Source organism: Ambystoma mexicanum, chromosome 12 (assembly GCF_040938575.1).
Source record: "Ambystoma mexicanum isolate Mex_15411 chromosome 12, UKY_AmexF1_1, whole genome shotgun sequence".
Taxonomy (NCBI): Eukaryota; Metazoa; Chordata; class Amphibia; order Caudata; family Ambystomatidae; genus Ambystoma; species Ambystoma mexicanum.
In genome coordinates, this window is record NC_090936.1 from 775,525,238 (window position 1) to 775,551,073 (window position 25,836).

At 46.3% G+C, this 25,836-nt stretch overlaps 1 protein-coding gene across 5 annotated transcripts in view; it reads left to right on the plus strand.

Annotated features, from left to right (window-relative positions):
- NAV3 (neuron navigator 3) overlaps nt 1–25,836 on the plus strand; it is a 1,326,128-nt gene that overhangs the window by 741,675 nt on the left and 558,617 nt on the right. For all 5 annotated transcript variants that reach the window (XM_069629276.1, XM_069629277.1, XM_069629279.1 and 2 more), the window contains 2 exons: nt 2,539–2,647; nt 2,871–3,254. In XM_069629276.1, coding sequence (XP_069485377.1) covers nt 2,539–2,647; nt 2,871–3,254 — 493 coding nt within the window. The remainder of the gene's footprint in view (nt 1–2,538; nt 2,648–2,870; nt 3,255–25,836) is intronic.

Here is a 25,836-nt window from a genome sequence, read left to right on the forward strand (position 1 = left end):
CCAGCCACATTGACCACTTTACTGACAATCCTCATGCCATTTTGACTCCGGAATATGAGAAAGAGATAGCAGAGCTTGCTTAGTTACTGCTATACTGATTAATTGTTTCATTGTTTTCTTTATGAATTTTATTATTTAACAATAAAAATGAAACTATGCAACTGTGAGATGTTGATGTGAGTATAAAATGTTAAGGGTGCACGTCCAAATAAAGTAATATCAATACAATGAAAAAGCCTATTAGAACCAGAGGGTAAGAAGACGTGCTAATCATGTATAGAAGCAATGATGATAGGATTTAGGCAATTAAACATTACAAAATGTATGCCTTCTATTTAAGAGACGGCTGTTTTTTAAATCCTCTCCCATACATGATGTCAACTCTGACCGGTAATAATCCGGGGTGGCACTGGTGCAAGTGCGATTAGCAATAGGGCACACATTCTCCAAGTGCAAAAAACATATTCTTTCAATGTACTTGGGCACCGGGAAATATGTGTCTTAGTGCTTTTCCATGTTGCAAAAAATAATTTAGAGAATGTGGTTCTTGCAGTATGACCTTTTCTGTCCTAGCGCTAGTGCTTATTGCACTTGCAATGATGCAAAGATCCTGTATAATGGCCTAAGAAGGAAGAGGTTATCAGAGACACCAAAACCACTATAAATTTGCTTTGCTTACAAACGATAAAGGGGTTTAAGTATACAGGTTTTATATATTCATATTCCATTCATGCTTACGAACTTTTCTGAGTTACCTTCTTCTATTTTCCAGTTATGGTGCGAAGCTCTCACTGCCTACCTTTATCCTCCTATCCTTTGCACTTGTTTCCCCTAAAAATAACTTGTTTTTAGTACTTGTCATCACACGTATTGCCTCTTCGTAGTACTCTAAATAACAGCCATCAATGTTACCAAGTTTAATAGTACTCATTTTCTTGTCTTTGGAAGGATGAGAGTCTTAATCAACCCTGCCTTATTACAACCAGTGACATATAGCCTTTTAGTTACCCTTGGAATTTACTGAACACTTCACCCACTTCTCTGTGCCCCTTCCAAAAATGCACCTTTATCTTTCAATTTACCATTCACAATTTAAGTCCCATTGGATATCCAAAACACCAAATGATTCTAATCAGCCAGTGGGATATGTTGACATCCTCCTTATTTTTATGAAGCAGCACTTTATCTATTTACCTTTCACTGGTCCCTGATTGTCCTCTTCTGCTTTCTTCCCATTGGGCTGTGATTGATGGTCTACTTCTGCCTGGTGCTCTCTCTTACTCCAGAAAATGGAGTTGGTTGAGACTATATTTTTTAAAATACCCTTGATTTTTTGACAGCCAATACAGGACTCTCTTTAATTGAAAATGTTCCTTTATCATGACACCTGTCCCTTGAATATTACATCAGTTGAACATCCAAAAGGCCTATACATTCGTATTTCTTCTCCTAGTAGAAGATTTGCCATTGCACATTGGCAGTGCAAGCTTTAGTGATGCAATATCCATTAGTCGATGCATCACTAGTTATTTTAACAAAGGAAATCACAGTAAAACCTTTGCAGTTTGTATTGTATGTTAAAGTGCACTGCCTTCATCCACAGTATGCAAGAATCCATTTGGTACACCACATATACACAACGATGTGACAAGCATATTACCTTTTTGGCAGTTGTTCAGATTCAGTTTCTTTGCTACCCAACTTCCTTTGTCGGAACATGTATTTGCAACTATCAATTAACTATTATACAGAGATTTGAATTATAAAACATCACTGTTAAATGTGTAACCGGTTAGCTCTCTACACTTACTGTCCAGTTTTAGTTAGTAGAGTACTCCAGGGCCTTTTTAGACATCGAGATGAAGACAGGGACACCTTTATAATTAGAACATTCAAGGTATCCAAAAGGACTGCCACAGCAGGGGGCAAAGGCAACACCATGCTGGTCCTAAAACAAATTAGGGGAGCTGGGTCAGGAGTGGGAAGATGCCGAAATGAGTTTGCCCGAGTTTATAATTCCTTGCACTGCCCCTGAGAATACCCTAGTGCCCGCAAGCATTCGCATTGATTAACAGTGACCCTCTATTACATCTTTCAACAACCAGACTTCCATTAGAATATCTTTCATGGACCGTGCTCGCTTGCGCCCCAGGCCGTGTTTTAAATTAAGCTTTGTCCTCGGTTTGTACCAGAACATGCAACTCTGCAGCTTTCAGTACAAGTGTTCTGTATTTGAGGTTTAGATGCATAGAAAGTCTTTACACAGAACACTGGTATGAAACGAGCAATAATAACTTTTCGAATTGTAAAATGTGAGATAGTGGTCAGCGCCGAAAGGCTGCTCAAAATCCCACTTTCCCAAGCCCACAAAGGGACTCTGGAGCACAAATGTCGCTGCATCTTGTAAACAGTGAGGCACATGCATGTTTACGTACTAAGTGAAGAAAATCCTAGCATATTTTTAACCACAAAGTCATAGTTTTGACACGTGAATCATTTATGTGTATCTGTATTTAATTTCTACCTATTTTCTTCAAGGAGAAGACCCAGAAGCACGAAGAATGAGAACAGTGAAGAATATTGCAGACTTGAGGCAAAACCTGGAAGAAACTATGTCCAGTCTTCGAGGGACACAGATAAGTCATAGGTTAGTTGTTGTATTCCCTTCAGGGAGTGTACATTTTGGGATATGGATGACATACCGCTTTTGCTAAAAATGATATGTCAGTGTGACTGTTTGCAGGTCATTTATTTATTTATATATGTGCATTTGTAAGGCGCTTATACAACAAGTAAATTGTGTTGCGGTGCGTTGAAATGTTCGTTCTAGTACATAACATACTGGTGATTGAATTATTCTTGTTTTACAGCACTTTAGAGACGACTTTTGACAGCACAGTAACAACAGAAGTAAATGGGAGGAGTATGCCGAGCTTGACAAGCCGAACAACACCTGTAACATGGAGGCTTGGGCAATCAAGCCCTCGACTACAGGCAGGAGATGCCCCTTCCTTGGTTAGTGGGTACTCTCGGAGCAGCACAGGGCGTTTCATACATACAGACCCATCACGGTTTATGTACACTACGCCTCTCCGGCGGGCAGCTATTTCTCGCCTTGGCAACATGTCACAACTTGAGATGAGCGAGAAAGGAAGCCATGAACTCAACATGTCCTCTGAAGTGGATGTCAGCGGTTACATGAGCGATGGTGACATTCTTGGGAAGAGTCTCCGAACTGATGAGATCAATAGTGGGTGAGTGCCTTCAATGATCACTTTTGGGCTGTATACAAAGGCTGATCTTCCAATTTCAAACATCCTCCACCAACAATCACTTCAATTATACCTGTGCTTTTACCCTCTGCACACACAACCATGGCACCAGGTATCAATGCTGTTGCATTTTCTGTAGGAAAACCTCATGCTGTAAAAGGATCGTGGAGAAGGATTTTGGTAGGCCATATTGAAGATTAAGTAATGATTGGTGCATAGCTGATTTTAGAAAACATATCCAGACATGGGTGAAGCTAAATCTTATTGTGCTGCAATAGTTTTCAGATCAGTTCTACATGTCATTGATTAGCACAGCAAACTCATTTATTTCCAATTAGTTCATTAGGTACTTCTTCTTTAAACAATACCCATACTCATGTTTTGCAATTATTGAAAGGTAAGCTTGGTGAAGATAAAGATTGCACGACTAGGGTTATGCGGGGGCAATGTGGTCTACTTGCTACGTTCATGATATTGAAACATTGTTTTATAATCCTACCTCAGAAGCTTGACTAATAGTGTGTGTGATTCTCTGCACTTTCTTTATGTCACTGTGCCTCTGGGTATATATGGGCAGTGCAAAAAGGGGAGTATTGTGTATTGTCCCAGTTGCATGCTCTTTGGTATCTTTCTTTCTGTAATCTTGTCTCACCTGACCCCTTGCCTCTTAGTGTTACATGTGCCAAGGCTCAGTGTTCTAGAATTTCCTACTACAAAAAGTTCTCTTTAAACATGACTCGTCTCCTTGGGGGCTGATCTGTGCAATACCCACAGCCTCAAAACTGACCCAGACGTGGGAATCATGGGAACACAAGGGAGCAAACAGCATCTGGAGTGAAACATCTCTTTTTGATTCTTGTGTATGTGATGCCCCATTATCGAAAGTCTGTGAGTCACGTCAAGTGACTGATTTCAAGTAGCCACATCATCTTAATGAGAGGAGACACTGTTCACGGCCTAGAACGGCTCACTGTATGCAGTAGGTCTGATGCATAATCATCATTGCCACCTAAGTAGCAGAGTAACGGCATCACAGACCTTCTCAAGATTGAGAAACAAACGGTGGGGCCTTTATGATGATGCATGAAGAATTCTAAGACAACGAAAGTAATGAACTGAAAAGCCAAAATGTCCCATCTTTCTGTTTCTGTTTAATAAGTGTAGGGAAATACAATTCGATCATAGCCATCACTTTTTGGACCTGAGACTCAACACTGTATTGAGCAAAGTCAGATTGTAAGACACTCACAGAAATATAGCTTCAGTTAAACATAAACCGTAAGATGATAACATGTAATAAATGGTAAAGGAGCAGCAGCCTATAGTATTACTCCTGTTCCCCATTCCAAATAGGGCAGAAACTATCCCACCAGTCTCCCCATATTGTATCATTAGTCTTATCTCTCTGGGCTAAATTGGACTAAGCATATGTGGATCCTGGGGTCGGCCTACTCTAATCAGACTGCCTATTTCAAGCTTTGGCCATACCCATCCACTTAGAGCTGAAGAGTGGCGAGGGGGCCATGTCTCCAGGCAGCCAAGAACAGTCTGTGTATGGGAGCCAAGAGGTGTGCCTGTCCTCTGCAGAACCAGTGAATCTGAATGCTCATCCCCCGGGGCCAGTGAGACAGTCTAGGAGTGTCTGAGGGGCAGACAGTGAGATCCTGACCTCGGAATGAGGAACCGTTGTGGAACTGAAGCACAGAAGTCATCCCGGTGAGTCTGAAAGCAATGAAGAGCGTGCTTTAAAGTAACACTAGAAACACATAAGAAAGAGGACTGCGCTTGTGTGAGTGTTCAATTGAAGCTTGATTAAACAAGGCAATGATACAAGTGACATTGTAAGTGTAAAAATAGGGAAATGCACTTGTATGAAATAATAAACGGAAGGAAGTCAGACAACTGAGGCATGGAAGTAGAAAGAGGACCAGAAGCCCATGGAAAAGGTGCAAGAGGCACGAAATGAAAAGACAGTGTACAAAGGGTGTGAGTGACCAGGAAAGAAAGCAGCAAGCGCAGGAGTGCACACAAGAGTCAAGAAGCTTGCAAGAGGCACAACACAGAGAAGGAATAAAGGACAGTTCAAGAGTGCATGACAAATGAAAAAGTAAGCAACAAAGAGAGGGGAAAAGGGTAAGAGTGGTCGCGCTGAGGAAAAGCAAAGAGTTTAGTGTTTTGGAAAGCCTCTGATTCTACCCCATGAGAGGATGGCATGTAAAACAGAATATATATAAGGAAAAGGCACATCCCTAAGCTTGAGGAATGGTGACCTGTGAAACTAAAAAGGAACTGTAACATATTTTGTTTTTGTCTTGAAAGCTGGAAAAGATCTGAGCTTGGGGAAGGTAACCCTGAGAGGCCTATTGCGGAAGTAAAGTGAAGAAGTTGAAGCTGGGAAGGGAATCCCAAGGAACTCAAAAGACACTGAAGGCATTTGAAATCACTGTAAGGGCCCTGTGGAGAAGGTCCTACGGATAGCCCTGTTGTCTGTGTGACATTGACCATGTTACATCTGGTGAGAAGACCACCTGAAAAGAACGTTGGTTTTGCCATTTTTGTTGTATCACTATTTTTCCTTTCAAAAGACCTCCTATCACATTCTTGTAAAGCGTGAGGGCAAGCATAGATTGAGACACAGACATACTTTTATTTTGGACTTTCAGATAATGGCAGCCATTAGAAACATCAGTTAAGGCAGCGATATTCAAACTGTGGGGCGCGGCCCGGTTGGGGGCCACAACCGCATCACTGGAGGGCCGTGGAGGGCCACAAAAGCCCTGCATGAAATGTAAAAAAAGGAATAAAAAAAATATATATATTTTTTTTAGATTGGAAGAATGGGCAGGGGTGGCTTACGTGGTCGGGCTGCAGCATGACACTGTCTCAAGCACCAATGAAAAAGTGGCCTGCAGTTGTAAATGGATATTCATTAACAGACTGTTTGAATAGTACCCAAGGGGCTGCTTTGTGTTAAAATGTAAGTACATTGTGATATTTATAGAATATTTATTCAGCAACAATGGTCAAAATTACTAACTGCGTAGGGAAGTAACTCATCAAACTGGCCCACATTGGCCAAAAAGGTGGCCCATTTTGACTGGCCCACACTAGCATTTAGTATTTTTGGTACAGGCATTGCCCTAAGATATTATATGAAATTTTATTCGTATTGCACTCGTACACAGGGGTTTCAGAGCGAGACCAGGCAAAGGGAAGAGGAATAGGCCAGTAGGCCAGTCCGAGCCTGGCAGCTAATCCGTAATGGCGAGGGGGTGCCCACCCAGTGGCCCCCTCACCCATTATGTAGGAGCTAAGTAGCCAGCCCAATGAAACATTGAGCACTCCCTCAGCTGCTTTTTCCAGCCGAGGGATTGCTCCTGGGCTGGCTGAACTGTCAAAGGGAAACCCCATTTCCCTTTGACAGTTCAGTTCATTCCCCAGCCGCACATGCCCTCTGAGCCATGCAAGGCTGGGGCGTTTTGCATTACCAGCAGTGCATAGCTCATTGGAAATGTTGGCTGGGACACTTCATGTCTGTATGTGCGAGGGGGAGCTCCTGCGCCTCCTTGCACATACGGACAGAGCAGCCTGGAACAGGGTGTTTCAGCACCCACATGCAAGCCAATGCAGAAGGTATGTTTATGTTAATTTATTTTATTGAATCATGTGTATGGATACATGAATGCTTGTGTTATGTGTGAGTGTATGGTGATGGATGCTCATTTGAATGATAGTGATTGCTGTATGAATGCGTGTGTTAGTTTGTTTTGGCAAGTGGTGGATAGAGGGAGGAAGGAGGGTTGTACAACAAAGGCATTTTAAAAATGCCTAAATGCCTTTGTTGCACAATCCCCCTACCCACCTGCCAAAATCAGCTCTCCTTCTGAGGCGCTGTGGAGCCCAGCAGACAGGGATGGTCTTTTCTTACTGGATTTCTAACATAGATGTCCAGTTAAAATACCCTGTTTTCCCCCTTGGCACCCCAGTGCCTTGCATACACACACAACCATATTGATTGTGTTAGGCCTAGTGGGGCCCAGGGGACAGGGATGGTATATTTTTGCTGGTCATCAATCATAGATAACATCAGAGTTGCTGGGTAAAGATGAATCTCAGGTGTGCTCCTGAAGTATATCAGAGAAGTAACCTGAAAAGTGTGTTGGGAAATGATGTTCTGCTTTGTGCTTTGTGCTTTGTGCTTTGTGTGCAGGATGGTCAGGAATTTGGCATGAACCAAGTACAAGGAGATCCTTGCCGACGATCATTCTATCCTGTTCTAGAGTTACTTGTGTGTGGGTCGGTGCCAGCAATTTTATTGCAGGATGTATTTATTTATGTATTTATTTGTTTTATTTATTGATAGCGCCCAGACCCAGAGGTGTTACAGCACTAATGACGGTCGCAATACAGACAAATGCATTGTGAGAAGTAAGTTTTTCATACAGGTAGTACATTTCAGGTGAGGTTGTCAGTTATTTTTAGACATATTTGTTAGATAGTGCAGTTTTTAGTATTTTGGGAAAGATCATGTAGGAGAGTTCTTCTTGGATACAGGAAGGGAGGGTGTTCCAGAGAGTGGGAGTGATAACGGTGAAGCTCGTTCCACCAGCCCTTTTTCTGATGAATCTGGGGGTCATTAGTGAGGTGGAGGAGGATCGTAAGCTGCATGAGTTGGACTTTTTTGAGATGCAATGGGTGAGATATGTGGGCAGTATTGTGGAGGCAGCAATGAGTGATGGATAGGATTTTGAACTCAATGCATGCCTTTATTGGTAGCCAATGCGCTTCGTGCCTCACTAGTGAGATGTGATCAGATCATTTCATGCCCCACATTGCTCTGAGGGTGTTGTTTTGAATCAGTTGTAGTTTATTGACATTTGTTCTGGAGGTTCCTGCAAGGATGGCATTGCAGTTTTCTAATTTACTTCCACAAATGGCCAATGCAAGCGTGAGGCAGTTGTTGGGGCTAAGGAACTTTCTGAATAGGTTGATGAGTTTTGTAGGATAGTCAGCGGATGATGCGACCACCTTGACATGCTTCTGCATGTTTATCTCTAAATCTAGATAAACCCCCAGTGTTTTCACATGGGTTGATACGGGGTGATGTTCCTGTCGATTCAGAAAGAGGTGAAATCAGGGTCACGGTGTTTGAGGTGGTGCAGAGAACCGACGATGAGGAGCTCTGTCTTGTTGTCATTCAGGGAAAGATGGTATTTAGCCATCCTGTCCTGGATGATGACATAAATATGATTGATATTCGTAGAGTCAAGTTCATAGTTACCAGTGAGTTTTAGGAGGACCTGCGTGTCATCAGAAAAGTTTGTGTATGGGATTTATAAGCTGTCCAGATGGTCAAAGAGCAACTTGGTGTACGAAGTGTAGGTCAGAGAAAGGATCCTTGTGGGACCTGATAGGAGACGGGGAGGGGGTTGGCAGTTTTGGCCCCAGCAAAGACCCTGGAGCATCATCCAATTAGGAAGAACCTGATCCTGTTAGTTGCTTCGATGGAGAGGTTTAAAGTGGCAGTGGGGTTGTGGCGTAGGATATTGTGGTCAATGAGATCAAAGGCGACTGAGAGATCAAGTAGTGAGATCCCCAGCATCAGGGATGTGATAGAGTTGAATCTTTAGGTCGAGGAGGACTGATTATTTTCTGTGTTTTGGCTTGAACCCGGATTGGCGAGTGCTAAGTATATTGTGGGTTTCTAAATGGGTTTGAAGTTGGGACTAGGCGATGCAGTCAAGAATTTTCAGGAATAGGACACCGTTGTGATTTGGCAATAGTTGGTAGGGAGGGTGGGGTTGAGAGAGTGTTTTTTTCAGGAACAGCATGACCCAGACTTCTTTGATGGAGTTAGGTACTATATGGGAATTGAAGGATGCGTTATTGAAATTAGCAATGGTGGGAGCGAGAGGGTTTGCGCACATTGTGATGAGGTGACCAGGGCAGATGTCAACTGTGCAGTTGGATGCTTTGATGCGTTGGATGGTGGTGACCCCATCTGCCAGGGGCATGGGGGAGAAGTGAAAAGGGGGGGTCGTTTGAGCTGCGGAGGCAATGCGTAAAGCGATATTCAATTCGGTGGTGGGGAGCAAAGATTTCTTGAGATTAGATTTGTCTTTGAGGTTGTGGGTTTTGTTAGTCAGAGCTTATTGTATAAGGGATCTGAAGGGGCTGGGGTTTCAAGCTCCTTGAGGATTTGGAAGAGTTCTCTTGTGTTAGAGCTGGCTTCATTAACTCTAGTATTGTAAATGATGGATTTTTTTTCTCATAATGATTGATGTTTTTGTATGAACTGGCAATGGTGCTAAAGGCCTCTTTGTTGGTGGGGATGGGATATTTTCTCCAGAGATGTTCTTGTGCCCATGTTTTCGTTTGCAGAGGGATGCTAATTCCTCTATGAACCAGTTATGGTGGTTGCTTTTTTCCATGTCATGGGTTTGAGTGGGGCATGCTGATCTAGTGCACTGAGGAGCGAAAAAGTTGTAGGAAATGAGAATGACTTTGGGATCAGTGCTGTCAGGTCACGATTCAGGGGAGGCACGGATGTTGGGCTCCAATAGTTTCAATTTGTGGGTGTGTCTAGCAATGAGGCTCCGGAGGTGGGGCCTCCTGGGTTGATGTGCTTCAGGGGGTTGGAGAGTCCAACCTATCTGGATCGAAGTCTGTGTAGGCGTAGTGTACCCAGGCAGGGTGAGGTGTGCATATTGGAAATGATAATAGTCAAGGGTGGCGAGGGAGGTTTGGCATGCACAGGGTTTGGGATATGCCATGGCAAAGTTGTGGGTGGAGGGGAGGTAGGTACAGTGTTTCTGAGAGGTGACAATGGGGCATCAAATAATTATCTGGAGAGTTGCAGAGTGGCAGAAGGGCATGGCTGTCTTTGTGTGATTCGGTGCCCATATTTGGTATGAGCATGATGGCGGAGGTCTCAGGAGCAGCTATCTGGTGGTAAGGAACAGCCACTAGGCTTACCAGACATGTCAGTTTAGAGGTCCACTCCTGAGTGGCCGAAAATGGTGAAGGAGAAGCGAGGGGGATGTTCAAAGGGTACCTAGGTAGCATAGATGGGGGTGCTGTTAGACTACAGCTAGTGGTCCCAGATGAAGATGCATGAGCCTGAGGGGGAGTGGCAGTAACATGACAGACATTATAAGCATTATAGTCATCATTGGCAATGCAGAGCAGATTGGTGCAAGGCAGTGAGCCCAGATGTATAGTCTTACATGCATCCCAAATATCGCTTCCATTACAATTATCATTTGCATTACGGTGCAGGTCAGTACAGGGCAGAGGGGCCAGATGTACATTGTTATGGGCATCACCAGTAACATTTGCATTAAAATTATCATTTGCATTACGGTGCAGGTCAGCGTGGGTCAGAGGGGGCCAGATGTACATTTTTGCAGGCCTCACAAGTTGCATTTGCATTTCAATTATCATTTGCTTTATGGTGCAAGTCAGCACAGGGCAGAGGAGCCCAATGTATATTGTTCCCAGCATCACAGAGATAAGTAGGGTTTACAAGGGCAGTGTTGGCTGTTAGGTTATGGCCAAGTTCAGATGAGTCAGAGGACGAAATACAGTAAGCCACGTTACAAGGAGTGAAAGCATTTTGCATAGCAGAAACACTAGGACAAGTCTTACGCTCAGGCCTCGACAAGCGTGTATAAGTCATAGCTTTGGGTGATCTGAGCCAACCCGTGGCGTCTCGCTTGTTGTGGACATGTTGCAAGATGGTAGATACAGGATGGGTGGAGTGGGTGCGGGATGGAATGAGCTATCTGTGTGAGGCTCAGATGTTGTAATGATGCAGAAAGTAGCATTCAGGGGCGGACAGACCACAACCTTGAGAGGCAGAGTACAAGTAGTACAAGTGCTTAGATAAGCAGTTTCTGGCATGGGTCGGACAGCCTGCAGGGAGCATGTCGAAAGGGTCATGTGTGACATGAACAGGAACAGGCTATAAAGCTTGAGTGCATCAGTGTAATGCTCCAGGGCAGGGTGTGCAGGAATCTGCTTGGTAGTGGTGGGGGCAGGAGGAGATGTGGAGCTGGATCATAGAGCGTATGTAGTGCCTGGCAGTATAAGGGCCAGGTTTATCCAGTATTGAGGGGAGATCCCAGAAGGTATTACATGCGACAATCACAGCAGGGTCTGATCAAGCAGACTAGCAGCCTTAGTAGAGGAGCAGTTGTGCATCTTACCTTAGAAAGGAGGCAGTCTCCATGCTGTTGGCAGAAGCGATGAAGGGAGGATGAGGCTTGTGGCATCCAGCAGCTCACTCCAGGTCTCATGGAGAGTGGTAGGGCAGGCAGCCAGAGGCAGACAGGGAAAAACAGGGGCCTTAGCCCCGAGCCTTTGGTCTGGGCTTGGCTTTGCCCCCCGGCTCAGCTGAGCCACTCCATTTTTTGGGTGCAGCATCTAATCGAGATGCAGGGTGCATCTGGGTGCAGCTTCAGGAAGTTCCCAGAGAGAAGGCAGACAGGGCAGGGCAGCAGCCAACTTAGAAGTTAATTTTAATCCACCATGTCTCAATGCTGCTGGTGCTGCATCTATTGGTGCCTGGATGGTTAGTGGTACATCTTGCTCACCAAAGGGCAAAGAATACTTATACTTTGAGTAGTATTCTGGCTTGAACCAGGTGCCAGAGTGCTGGTGGAATGTTTGATAAAATCTGTTGGATCTTCTTCAGGCCAGCTTTACAAATGCTGCTACATTTTATACCTTTTGCAACCTGAGAATTTAAGACGTGGTGAGAAATGCTCACAAGTCAGTTCCATAATCAAGGTAGAAGATAACTAGAGCATCTACAATAGTGTGATGGCTCTAGAGGCGTATGGCGGGGGAGGAGGGGTGCAGAGGTTTCTCTCAGGAGCATCAGCTGGTGATGGGATAGCACATCACTTCCACAACCTGGGAGCGAGGGTGAGGTCCACAATAAGCATTAACAGAATTCAGTTGTCAGTAACCACAAATTATAACATTGGCTTAGCTACATTTTACAGTAAGACATCCATAACATCCATGTCACTCACATGCTCATATTTCCCGCACCTGGTTTTAAAACCATGTCCTATTATTCTAGATTGCAGCCTCATGGCTCATGATGAGAAATTAAAAGCACCAGTGATCAAGGCTTTTATGTCACACCCAAATAACTCCAACATCCATTTGGTAGTTAGACTTTTCTATTTGTTCTACAACACATGTTTTGTATTCATACCAAACAACACATATTTTCTTCAAAAACATTTAATCTGTACACATTCTATGCCCTCTAATGGGCCTTCATACAAATTGGTATATCAAACGATAACTAGTAATTTCATTTTCAGACACAAAAGAGGAGTTGTACACAATTGAGATCTATAGGTAACATAAATCTCCCCTCTCAGTGTAGTTTATAAAAACCCTGACAAGGTCCAGGATAAATTAAGATGCTATTTTTGTATGTAGGACCTGCCCCTTATTTGCAGTGTCAATGGTTCCTGTATTTGAAGTCGACACGGAATGTTTCGACCATCTCATGAAACAAAACTGTGGTTCCCCAAATATGCAGCCTTCATCAGGATGAGTTAAATTTTGGATATACAAATATGTGTTTTGTTTCTTTTAGTAGTGGCCCAGCCACAACAGGGGGTGCCGATGGCCCTCGTGTATGGATATAATCCAACCCTGTGCTGACTTAATGGATCACCAAACTGCACTTGAAAAAACCTCCCAGGAGCTGATCTCTATGTTTCAAATTAGAGGAGAGAACAGGGAATGCCTATCCCATGAGGGCCTAAGTTACCACTGGGTACTCCAGCGTGGTATGCTGGTTGCGGACTGACTGCAGAAAACCAATTGGTGATGAGAAATACAGTTTAAATGACATGCATATACATGAATAGGCGCCATTCAAAAGGTTTTGAAATATTGTTTTAGCCTAGTAAAAGTGATGTATTACAACTGACAATGACACAACTCAGATGCACACCTCATCACTATCCCTGGGGCTCAGCTCATGCCAACAACATTGATGGGAAAGTCCATATACAATATCAACCAACCTTTATTTATTAATGATTTCATTGATCTCAAAAGCACACAAAAACCATTGTATTGTATTCAATTATTTGGAAGTCATCCTGATTATGTAGTGATCACATCCTGGGAGCATACACCAAATAGCACAAAAAAATCCATCTGTGGAACCAAATAGTATAGTTGCCCCCACTAATGGAGAATAGATTCAAGAAGGATTTACCAATTTACTATTTCTAAATGTTTGCACTTGGGTGTCACCACATCACAAGACATAGGAGAATACTTTCAACTGTTATTTAAAAAAAATCTAAAACATGTTCACTGTAAGCGTGGTGTAAACTCAAATGCACCCTGTGTGATGGTAGTTACATCCAACAACCCACCATCATTCCATGAATCTAAGAAAGTATATCCCAACAAAGCATCTCAAGTCCATTCTTTTCCACACCTTCCTGATGTTGACCAGTCCCCCAATCCTATCCTCCGATGCTGCGATCAGGGTTTGGCTCATATCACTAAATAAACTCCTAAAATCCTTGTCCATGCCATCACCTCAATCTTGGTAAAGTCCATGTAAAGAGCCATCACCCTTTCACTAATGCTTTAATAGTCATTTTCCTTGTAACAAAAAGCCATCTCACTTCAAAATGTGAAGGGTAACAACTTTTGACTCTGCTCATTAACATACATCTCCAAACACATGCAAGGACAACAGAACACTATTGAATAGATCTTCATATATATGTGATTGATAGCCAGCTTGTAGTGAGAAGGGTGCAGATACCACCATCCATTTCTGTAATCTCGCAATCCAGAATATGAGGAAACAGATTCGACTAGTCTTAAAATTGTTGCATACAAAGATTGTTGATAGCATCTCACGGAACATTGCCTTGTCGCTGGTTTTGAAAGTGCGCCCATCCAGACCCATAACCAGACAATCATGGAGCCTAAAGTAATCTGAAACTAAGATCTCTTTTGGAAGTCAATTTAGTCACTATATCAGACCCTGTAATTGTGATTCATTTTACATTTTGTAGGTGATGGCATTTAACTCTGATTTTTAAGGTACATTACATAAAACACATATACAGGAATATTGTGTTCGTTTGACTTATACCTTCACCTCTTAAGGTGGGACAGAATCAATGTCAGCAAGCATTCCCTGAATGTAAAAGTCCAAAGAACATTGTGTTTTAAAGTGCATCTCTCACACATGCTCATCACCACACATTTATTTTTAAAATGTGGTCAATTCAGTGGTCTAATTCTTTCATTTAAGTTCCCAAAAGTTACTGGACCAGTACTTTAGGTTAGGGACCAGACCTTCAAACATATACATGTGTCTTTATCCCTGTCAGTAGTGCTTTACTGGGACAGAAACATTAGGGCCATTAGCCTCACTGTATGACCACCTTCTGATTTTACATAATCACTTTGTGGCACTGAATTTAGGCCTGGTGATGGGTAATTCACAACTATAAAACAAATAATCCTTCCTTGGTTTTCTTGTTGTTCAGGGCTCCTACACTGGACCCTAGCAGGGACACGACCACAACTTCCAAGTTGCATCTCTCTCATTGGTTTAAACATTTCAATTCTGCTGAATTGTTTTAATATTTTGACAAGCACACTCAAAATGCAAGCTGTTTCCGGTTCACTTGTCTGTTTTATAGCCCCAGCAATAAGTCTGTGGTGTCTTAGAATCACAACTACTAATATGCAATGCTTCTATGGTTCATTTGTATCAGCATTACTTCACCAAATCCTTAAACTCTTAGATAGAACCACACCTCCCAAAAGACAATGGGCCTCATTATGAAAGTGGCAGTAAGGCAACAACTGCACCAGTAGTGCTACCGGCACCGTTGTTACCATACGGCCACATTACGAGCTGTGCTCGGAGGTGCCGGACTGCACGCCTGGTCTGAATTGGGATCGGGAGCCCGTCCACACCGGCACCCGCGAATGGGGAATTACTGGCCCATTCATCTCGTAATGGGCCGGTAATGGCCCATTCACGGGAGCCGGTGCCGGTGGAGAGTTTGACGGTAGCCGTGCCCTTAATAAGGGCAAGGTTACCGCCAAACTTGTAATGAGACCCAATGTTTTCAGTGTCAGCATCTTGGCACTAAGTACTTGGAGTGTTTCAGCCACGAATCTCAATGGTTCGCTTATCTCTGTCATGACCACTGCACTTACGGGGTAATTCATGGAATGAATGTGCGCCGAAAAGGGGAGCGCAAGCGTGAAAATCGCAGCGCACGTGTGCCAAAGCCGCGCACGCAGCCGTTGATCGATTCAGGGAATGTGCTGCGCTAGTAAAAGCTGGACGTGCGCCAAATCCGTGGGTGGCGCACGCGGGTGCACAGGTCACTAAACGGCATGCACTACATGCACAGGGAAAGTGCACATAGCGTAGCGCACACAAGAAAAGTGGGCGGAACACGGGGTGTAACACGTGGAATGGGGAACAACGTGTGATAATGTGGGCGTTACAGGGGAAGTAGAGGATGTAAATGCTCGTAACGCCCACACGCGCGCTAACAACACGTATTCATGGAATCGAGCAGGGGAAAGGCATGCGCCAAAAAAGATGCGCTAATCCGGAAACACGTACGCCAGCAGGCAGCAGGCGTAAGCGGCCCCACGCAGCATAAAAGTGCAAGCAAACAACAAACAAGCTCGGACGCTACGATGATTATACCGTTCCTCGCAGCAGTGGTCGTGGGACACCGCAGGAGCAGGAGGAAAGCCAGGCCCCGCATTTTTTTACCCAGGACCAGCCTTTTTGGGATGCCTGATGACCAGGTGTATGGGAGGTACAGGTTTCCACCACACATAATGCTAGACCTGGTGAGGGAGTGTGAGGATGACCTCACATCACCCGCCCTGTGCTCACAAGCACTGAGCCCCTTGGAGAAGGTGCTCAATGTACTGCACTTCTTGGCTACTGGTTCATTTCAGCAGACAAGTGCTATAGTGGGGGGTGTGTCACAGGCCACGCAGTCACACTAACTACACCAGGTGTTGGCCATCATGACTGCACGCCCCTCAGTCCGCAGGCACATATGTATGCCCGAACACCTGCAGAAAGGCAGGCTGTTGTCCAGCAATTTTACGGGGTGGCACACTTCCCCAAAGTCTTAGGTGCCATTGATTGCACCCATGTGGCTCTACGTCCACCCAGGGCCACTGAGCATATCTATCGGAACCGCAAGCACTGGCATTCCATTAACGTGCAGGTTGTATGTGATGCCAAGGGAATCATCACCTCAGTATATGCCAACTATCCAGGGTCCAGCCATGATAGTTTCATATTCAGAATGTCACCCCTGAACCGGGACCTGGAAGATGGCCGGCATGGCGACACATGGCTAATTGGTGAGTATAAATGCCTCTGCACATGCTTGCATGTCACAAACTGAGACATGGGAAAAGCCCTCTAATGACAACCATTATCACCTCCCCAGGGGACAGTGCCTACTCTCTGAGCACCTACATGATGACGCCAATTCAGAACCCCACCACACCACCCGAGGTAAGATACAACACAGCCCATATTGCAACCCGGGGCATAGTGGAGAGCATGTTCGGAGTGCTGAAGTCACGCTTTCGCTCCCTTTACCGCTCTGGTGGGCAGCTGCTATATGCGCCCCCATTAGTGTGCAGGATCATAGTGGCAGCATGTGTCCTGCACAACATTGCAACCCGGCTGGGCGTGCCAGTGGACATGGTGGTGCCCCCACATCTCCAACCACATGCTCGGCCGCTGCACATGGGAGGTGAAAGGGCACGTGGTGAGGCAGCCCGGACCCAGCTTGTGGCAAATTACTTCACCTAAAATTCCACCCCTGCAGAGTGCACACAGGCCTGGCACATACCCGCTCGCAATCAATGATGATGACAAAAGGGACAGTCAACTGTCACAACCATACCAGCCTGAGATTGTTCACCTGAAAGTGCTACATTGTGTGCATCCCTAGCTACTCAAAGACACCCAATGCTGTGTCACAAAAAGGCACAAATTCATGCAGCATGAAGGACTACCCCCTTGCAAAATACCACATCAAAATAGTGGCATGTCACCCAACACCTCCCCAACACCCCAACACACCATGGCATGGCATGCAATGTGAAAGCAACCAAATGAATGCACAACACATGACACAAGTGTCACAAAGTGCACTGTCCTAAATGGAAACAGGCCACAAACAATTTGCTCTCAATAATGAATACAAAAACAACACACATGAACAAATACTTACCAGCAAGAGAAAACATCAGTACATGGTCAAACAGTGGCAATATATCACAATAAAAAAGAAAAGTAGTGCAAGTGTCACAACCTGACTAAGGCAGCACATCTACCCCTTCCAACTGCAGATTGTTGCTGGAAGGCAAATGTATCAGTGAACTGCATACAACATGAACTGCTTCTGCAAAGTAGATGGGCTTGTTAAAACATGAAGAAGGTACATGTATATAATGAAAAAGTCATGGATGTAGAACCATACATAAATCCACCATGCAGTGGAGATTTCTACAACAATACCCACTAGGGATGTACACACAGTTTTGACTACAGACTGTACACAAAATGTATGGGAGCCCAATGTCACTGTGTAAGTTACTCTCACTTGAACACACCCTTTGCAAGCCCATGGAAAGGGGAAGCAGGAGGGGTGTGTGTGTCAGGAACCCAAGCATCTAACCCAAAGACAGGACAAGCCTGCATGTGCCCAGCTAGAATACACAGTGGATGCATACGGGAGCCACACAATGCACCACACTGTTAAAAAAAAAAAAAAAATCAAAAATGGCCATGTGTGGACCGGGGAGGGCACCCAGGAGGGATGAGGTACAGGATGCACCCCAACACCCACATGCGTGGATGTTGAGAAAAAACAAAAATACCTCCATGGGCTCATGGCCTGCACGGCTACGCTACAGTGGGAGAACTACCGTCGCTGTCATCACCCTGTGGTGGCACATCAGAAGGTGGCCGTGATATGGGAGGCAGACCACGCAAAGCCCTGGCATGCTCCTCCATGGCAGCAAGCATGCGGGTGTGAAAGGTTTGGTTCTGCAGGATGACGGTACGGATATCCCTATGCAGCACCTCACGGGTAGCACGCATTTCTGCCTGCATGGCTTCGCGTGATGCCCGGATCTCCTGATGGGTTGCCTGGAGCTCAGCTGAGAGTGTACGTGTCAGCTGCTCCAGCTGCTGTTCTGCCCTTGTAATCCGGGACACCTCAAGTTCACCCAGAGTATCTCTGAGGGACCTGTGTTCTAACCTGAGGGCATCCCTGTGGGCCTGTGACTCTACAGATATGACTGTGCGCAGAGTCTCCAGTCCAGCCCGTCGGTCCCTGTCGGACACCAACATGTCCTCCCTGTGTGAGTGGCAAATGGAGTCTGTTGCCGGCTGCTGGAGCTCCATCTGCCTTTCTGGGGGGAGAATGGAAGTGACCACCCTATCCATTACCTGAGCCATCATTTCACACAATGCCCCCTGTTGTGCTGCTATACTGTACATGGAGTTCTCCCACACAGTATTGCCTGGTGGCGCACGGCCACCACGTTGGCGGGCACCACACCTGTTTGGGGCAAGGTGATGTGCACCTTGCTGTGCTGGCACTGCCTGAGGCTGCAGGACTGCATTCCTCCTTTGATCTGCTGGCCCAGGAATAGGAGCAAATATTGTGGAGTGTGACCCTGCATCCGTAACCGCCAGAGGTGGACTTTCCAACACTTAAATCCCCATAGAGGGGTCTATCCTCGGTGCAGGTGGGTTGGACAGAACAGCATCCCTGCCAGAAACACTCACCTGCGACGGCACATATGTCTCAATGTCCGATTCAGCACCTGATTCATAGAGGTCTCCCGAGGTGTACCCAAAGTCACCCATGGACAGTATGGCCTGTAGGAGTAATGTGTTTTCACCCACCACCACCCCACGTCCTCCACTGGTGCCCGGTTGTGGCTGTGAGTCCTCCTGGGTCTGCCCCATCTCCTCCTTCTCAACAGCATCAAGTGCCTCATCATCTGCAAAAACATGAAAGATAATAAATGGAAACAGGCATGAGCACCATAGCACACACACATAGGCATGACGAGGCAGAGATCCAGTACATAAATGACGCATGTGCCACATGACAATAACTCTGGCATACACTGTCAATGAGTTGGAAGGGGAGGCAAAAACCACAAACTGATGACTGCAAGAAGGAAAACCAACACATGTGCTGCATGCTGGATAGCAGTCGCATCAAACATTAGCCTGTGAGTGGCATGGACAATCCACATACATGACACATGCCAGCACACAGACGGCACGTACCATAGCCACGGCAGATTGACAAGGACACCCAGATGGTAGCAAATCAGTACTGTGACCCATCCATGTGAGATGGACATCATGAAATAAATCATGTAAAAAAGAGCGAGAAAACACGCATGGGCCACATGCTGCAACAAAGCCAGTGTTCACTGATGCAGTGATGGCAGGCACATGGATACATAAATGTTTGGTCACTTCGACATGAGAGGATACAATTGTCATGTTCAACATTCAAACAGGGACCCAAAATGATAGTGTGCAGGCCATGTGTAGGTGCACATTACTCAGTCAGCCTGATTGTACAAAACTTTCCCCTAATAAGTCAATAAATGTGGGCCATTGTGTGGAGTAATCTATGACAGAGGTATGTCACATTTGGGACATTAGGCCACAAAAATGTCTTGTAAATATGCTAATCATTTATCAATCACATTCTGGATCCCTGGTGCACAGGGATCCAGAATGCTCTTGCTAACAAAATTTCAGGGCTCCAAACCAAAATTGACAACAAACGACAACAACTCACTCCTGGTCCTACCTCCAGTTCCACCCCTCTTCCACCTACCGCCACTAGCTCAGGCTTTACCTTCAAAAAGGTATCCATACCGGAGGTACAGAAAATTATAGCATCTTTGAAACCCTCGAACTGCAAGGGGGATAGTTGCCCTGCACAGATCATAAAAGATGCAGCCAGGGATCTCTCCCCCTTCATTACTAAATTAATAAACCTGTCTTTCTCCAATAACTTGGTCCCCAGTAATCTGAAACAATCCTGGGTCCTACCACTACTAAAAAAAACCACTCTTGACCCTGACATAACCACGAATTATAGACCCATTACCACCGTCCCATTCTTACTAAAAATTCTTGATAGAGTGGCCTGTTTACAAATCCAGGATTACCTTGAGACAAACCATTTACTTGGAACTCGCCAATCTGGCTTTCGACCACAACACGGGACAGAAACGGCCCTTGTTGATCTCAAGTGCCAGATAGACTAACTCAAAGATAAAGGTAAGGCTGCCATTCTTCTTCTCCTCGACCTCTCCGCTGCCTTTGACCTGGTCGACAACAAAATCCTGTGCAACCATTTGTCATCGGCAGCACACTTCTCCCACTCTGCGGTCACATGGATCCAATCCTTCTTGGACAACAGGACCATGCGGGTCTTCTCACCCCTAGCAGCGGCTGACCCTATTCCCATTACTTGCGGTGTCCCACAAGGATCCTGTGTCTCACCTACTTTGTTCAATATATTTACAAAGCCCCTATTCGACAAGCTGGACAATCTGGGTGTCACCTACACGAACTACGCAGATGACACCCAGATACTCCTCACCCTATCCGGTAATTACAACGCGGACGCCAAATGGATCAATGAAGTCTTCTCCATCATTCAGGCATGGATGGCCACACATGGCCTTTGCCTGAATGATGATAAGATCGAACTGCTTCTTGTCGGCTCACCCAATACCATCCGGATACTCTGTCCCAGCTACACCAGCTTTACCATTGACGGTAACACCATACCCATCGCCAAGAGTGTAAAAACCCTCGGTTTCTATTTAGACACGAATACCAACCTAGCCAAACAAATTAATATGACTGCCTCAGCCACTGCCTACACTGGTAAATTAATCAGGGCCTGCAGACCATTGATCTCCCCTAACAACTGCCTCACTTTAGCCAGAGCACTCATTCAATCCAAACTGGACTACTGTAATAGCCTTTATGTAGGTGCCAACAAAACAGTAATCAACAAATTGCAAGTCTTACAAAATAACGCACTCCGTGCCGCCCTAAATATTCCCAGAAGAGAACATATCTCTGCTACAAGAATCGCATGCAATTGGCTCTCCATCCAACAAAAAATAGACCTAAAAACCTTATGCCTCACATACAAAGCTCTTAACCACCTAGCCCCGCCCTATCTCACTAACAAATTTACATTAAGACAGAACACCAGAACCACTAGATCCTCTAACACATTACAACTGACGGTGCCCAAATACTCCCTCAAAAGAGCAGGTGGATCCAGCTTCCCAGCTCTGGCCTCACAACTTTGGAACACCGTTCCACTGGATATCAAATCCTCACCCACCTTCCAACCCTTCAGAACTAAGGTCATCACTTGGTTACTCAACAAATAACCAACCATGTATGTATGCATACCTAATGTACAAATGTTTCTTATTATGTTTGCCTATTATCATCTATGCACTAACTGCCTGCTTGACAACCTTTACTTTTGCCTCATTACTGTTGTACTATTGTTCTCTACTGTTGCCTGTAACCTGATGTTCAAAGCGCACATATACCCCTGGGTCAAGAGCGCTATACAAATAAATAAACAAACAAATAAACAAAACAAACAATCAGGCTGAATGAAGAGGAAAAGAGTATGAACAATATTGTGGCAAGAGGACAGCTGAAGGCCAAGTGGATTAATCATGTGCAAAAAGTGAACTGTGGTCAGAAAGGATACTGTGAAACGGAAACACAAGGCTGGTGAATATTTTTGAGGGACCACATGGGTGACCCATAGCAGTCATGACTAGACAGCCTCACCTGGTACTCAATCAGAACACATCACCCAAGCAACATACACATGGATTGCACACACATGCATGGTCACTGACCGGACAATGCTTCAAGATCAGGTTGGTCTCCCACGCCTTGGATCTGATCCTCTGTGATGAATGTTCCAGCGACAGACTCATGTTTAGTGAGTTGTTCCTCCTCTGGTGGAGACCCACCGCCAGTCACCAGAGTATAGGCATGATTTGAAGTCAGCTTGTTCTTTGCTCTGCGTTTCAGGTCATTCCAAGACCCACCGCCAGTCACCAGAGTATAGGCATGATTTGAAGCCAGCTTGTTCTTTTCTCTGCGTTTCAGGTCATTCCAGCGCTTAGAGCAATCATCAGCTGTGCGCTTCACAAATCCAAGGGAACTAATGTGGTCCGCATGGTGTGCCAGTGGGCCCTACGTTGAGCAGTCGTAGTCTTGCACCCTGCAGTCACCACCATTTCGCCGCCATGGGCCGACACATAGCCCACAAGTGCATCTAGTTCTGCATCATTGAAACTAGGCTTCCTTGACGTGCCGGCGTGGGTAGCCATGTCTGGAGTCCCAGCCTGTACTGCAAGAGCACCCTTCTTCCTCTTGGAAGGTGGTGCGGACCCTGAGTGGCTTACGCCTCTCTGGCTGGTAGGGGCAGAAGCGCAGGTGGGCTGGGCACTGGAAGTTGCCAAAGGCACGATGACCAAAGGTCTCACTGCAGGCATTGGCTGCTGGGTGATGTTGGCAGGACCAACCTCGGTGTGATGGACTTGGACCGTCACTGTCCTGGCTGGGAGACTCAGAGCTGGAGTGGATTGAGCAGCAGCTGCCCCTGCAGCCGTCTCACCCTGGCTACTTGGGGCAGCAGATTACAATGCTGCCCCAGATCGACGTGGCCTGGTGACAGCAACTTTCACCGACACACGTGGCTTAGACTTGGTGTCACGGAAGTCAGCCTGGCAGTCATCCTGTGCTGGTTCTATTGACAATATGGGCCAGTTTAACAAGGGCTGAGCTTGGATGGTGTCAGCTACATCTCCCTGAACCATTGAGGGGGGGCATAGGTGTTCCTGCTTGGTCCTCCACACACTGGCCTCTTGGGCCACCCTGCACATCCTGGCCACGTCCCCATGCCGCGCCCACCTCTTTGAGGTCGGCCACCTTTGCCTCCCTTACTGCTTGGTCGCCTCCCAACCATGGCACTGATGTTGTTGTGCGTATGGGAGTTGCAGTAAACAATTGTCCTGGGCAATTGGGGTGAAAGGGGTAGGGTACTAGATGGAATACATACCCTAGTGCTCTAGCAAGGCTGTCTGTGACCCCTGGGGGAAGATGACGGGTCACGCAACGCACAGGCACCCCGAAAACAATATTTAACGTGCACGCAACCCCTGGTAGAGCACGTGCGTGAAAAAATGAACCCGCACTACGCTGTGGCGCCCAGAAACACAAAAATAAGCATACGCGTGGTACATGCAGACTACAATGACCTCTAAACGGGTACACGACACACGGGGGCAACCACAGTTGGAAAATACATGCGCGACCCACCATCTGCCTGGAAAAAGAACGTGAAAAAGATGCGTGTGTGCGCGTTGGCAACACCCCCGCCAAAAGAAGAACTGAACGCTGTCTGAGTAAACAGGGAGTACGAACTGGAACCGTTGTGAAGTTATCGCGTGTGAACTGACAAGTACAAGAATCACCCACTCGCTCTCCACAAAAAGCACATACAAGAAAATGGCATCCTACGCGTACCTTTTAAGCCAGCCGACACGTGCAACATCATTTATGCGCGTACGCGCTAAGGCCCTTTCCTCCAATTGCACGCAGTCACACCTGGACGTGCAGTTTTTGCACGTGTACAATCAACATGCCCCCGTGTTGAGGGAAACACCCTTGCTCGTCACGTCACAGACACGCTTACGCGCTAAGGGCCTTTCCTCGAATTACATGCTGACGTGCAGTTTTTTCACATGCCAAATCACTCTGTATCAAGCTGGCCACACAACAACACGCGGAAGACCATGCTCCTGCCCAGAAGGCCATTTTCCTGCCCCCCAGAGCCCCGAGCATGCTCCCACCTGCCATCTGCTGCTGCCTGCCTGCCTGCTGCCCACATGCCCTGCTATTTGGTGCCTGCACGTCAGCCATCTGCAGGGGTGCAGTTGCTGTGACCACCCGTGCTGGAACAGACTGGGATACCATCGCTCCACAGCCCAGCCCCAGGACCCAGTTGCCCACCCACACCTGCCTCTGGGGTTGCCATGTCGGACACAACACCATCTGGCACCACTGGCAACCCCCAGCCAGAGAGGCAGAGGGCTACCAGCTTCAGTGCCAGTGAAGTTGGTATCCTGGTGGAGCAAATCCTGGGGCAGTATGATGCCCTCTTTGGAAGTTCACGCGCCGACAATGAAGGACGGAAGAGGATCTGGATGGACATCATGACTGCCATCAACGAGGAGGGGGTGGCAGTCCGTGACATTCAACACGTCCGGAAGCGCTGGGAGGACTTCAGGTCCAGGACCCTCAACAAGTCCCGGTGGCTCTTGAAGGCAGCGGATGCCAAGGGGTGCGGGGTCCACCTAACCAACAACCAAATGAGTGTCCTGGAACGTATATGTCCAGCGCTCCACCTCCAGTTTCTTGAGAGGCAGACCCGTCTGGAGTCGAGCGGTAAGTGTAGATGTGTACTGATTGGACGCTGTGCATGTTGAGGTGTGGCAGGAGTGTGCAGGTTGTACAAATGTCTGTGTAGCGCCATGTATGCATGTGTATGTACAGGGAAATGAGCCTGCTGCATGTGAGTCCTCTCATGTGTGAGACACATCTATGGTGTATGTGTTGGTAAGCATGCTTGGCAAATGCAGGTGTGGGTGCACACATTTTTGAATTTCTGTGTATGTACTGTGGCATGGTTGTGGTGCCACACATGGATGCTGCTTCTACCTGCATGTATCTGCACTATGTACATTTGCATGTGTGTGTATTTGACAAGTGTGCAACTGTGATACACCATGGATGCATGTGACACTGACATGTAGGAGGCTGATTGCCAGATGTGACATGGATGTGGATGTTATCACAGCGACAGGTGGTGGAGATGTACAGATGCATGTATGTCTGGTGGCGTGTGTGCATGTGTTCTTCACTCCCCGTGTTGCATGTGACGTCAGGCTCACCTTCGGCTGCTCATGCTTTTGTTTGTGTATGGATGGTGCTGCCTGGTGCAACATTCCTGTTGATGTGCTCATGTGTGTAAGTTGAAATGACATGTGTGTTGGGGAGTGTGATGCCATGTTTGAAGTTTGACACTGCCACAACTGTCTATTGTGTATCAGACCATTGTACCGTGCCCTGATGCCTGTGTTCTATCTCTCCCTGTCTGCAGCGTCAACTGATGAAGAGAGCAGAGACGGTGCTGTGGAGCAAAGTGGCAGGGATGGCACCTCCAGCCGGAGACGCAAGGCCCAGCTCCCCTCCCATGTTGTGATCTCGTTGGGGAGTGAGGAGTCTGGTGCTGCGTCGGTGGCCGCAGCTGCCGGCGGTAGGTCCAAGAGGTGGAGGTCGGAGGTGGACTCCTCGGCAGCAGAAGGGGCAGCTCAGACCGCACAGGATGGAGGA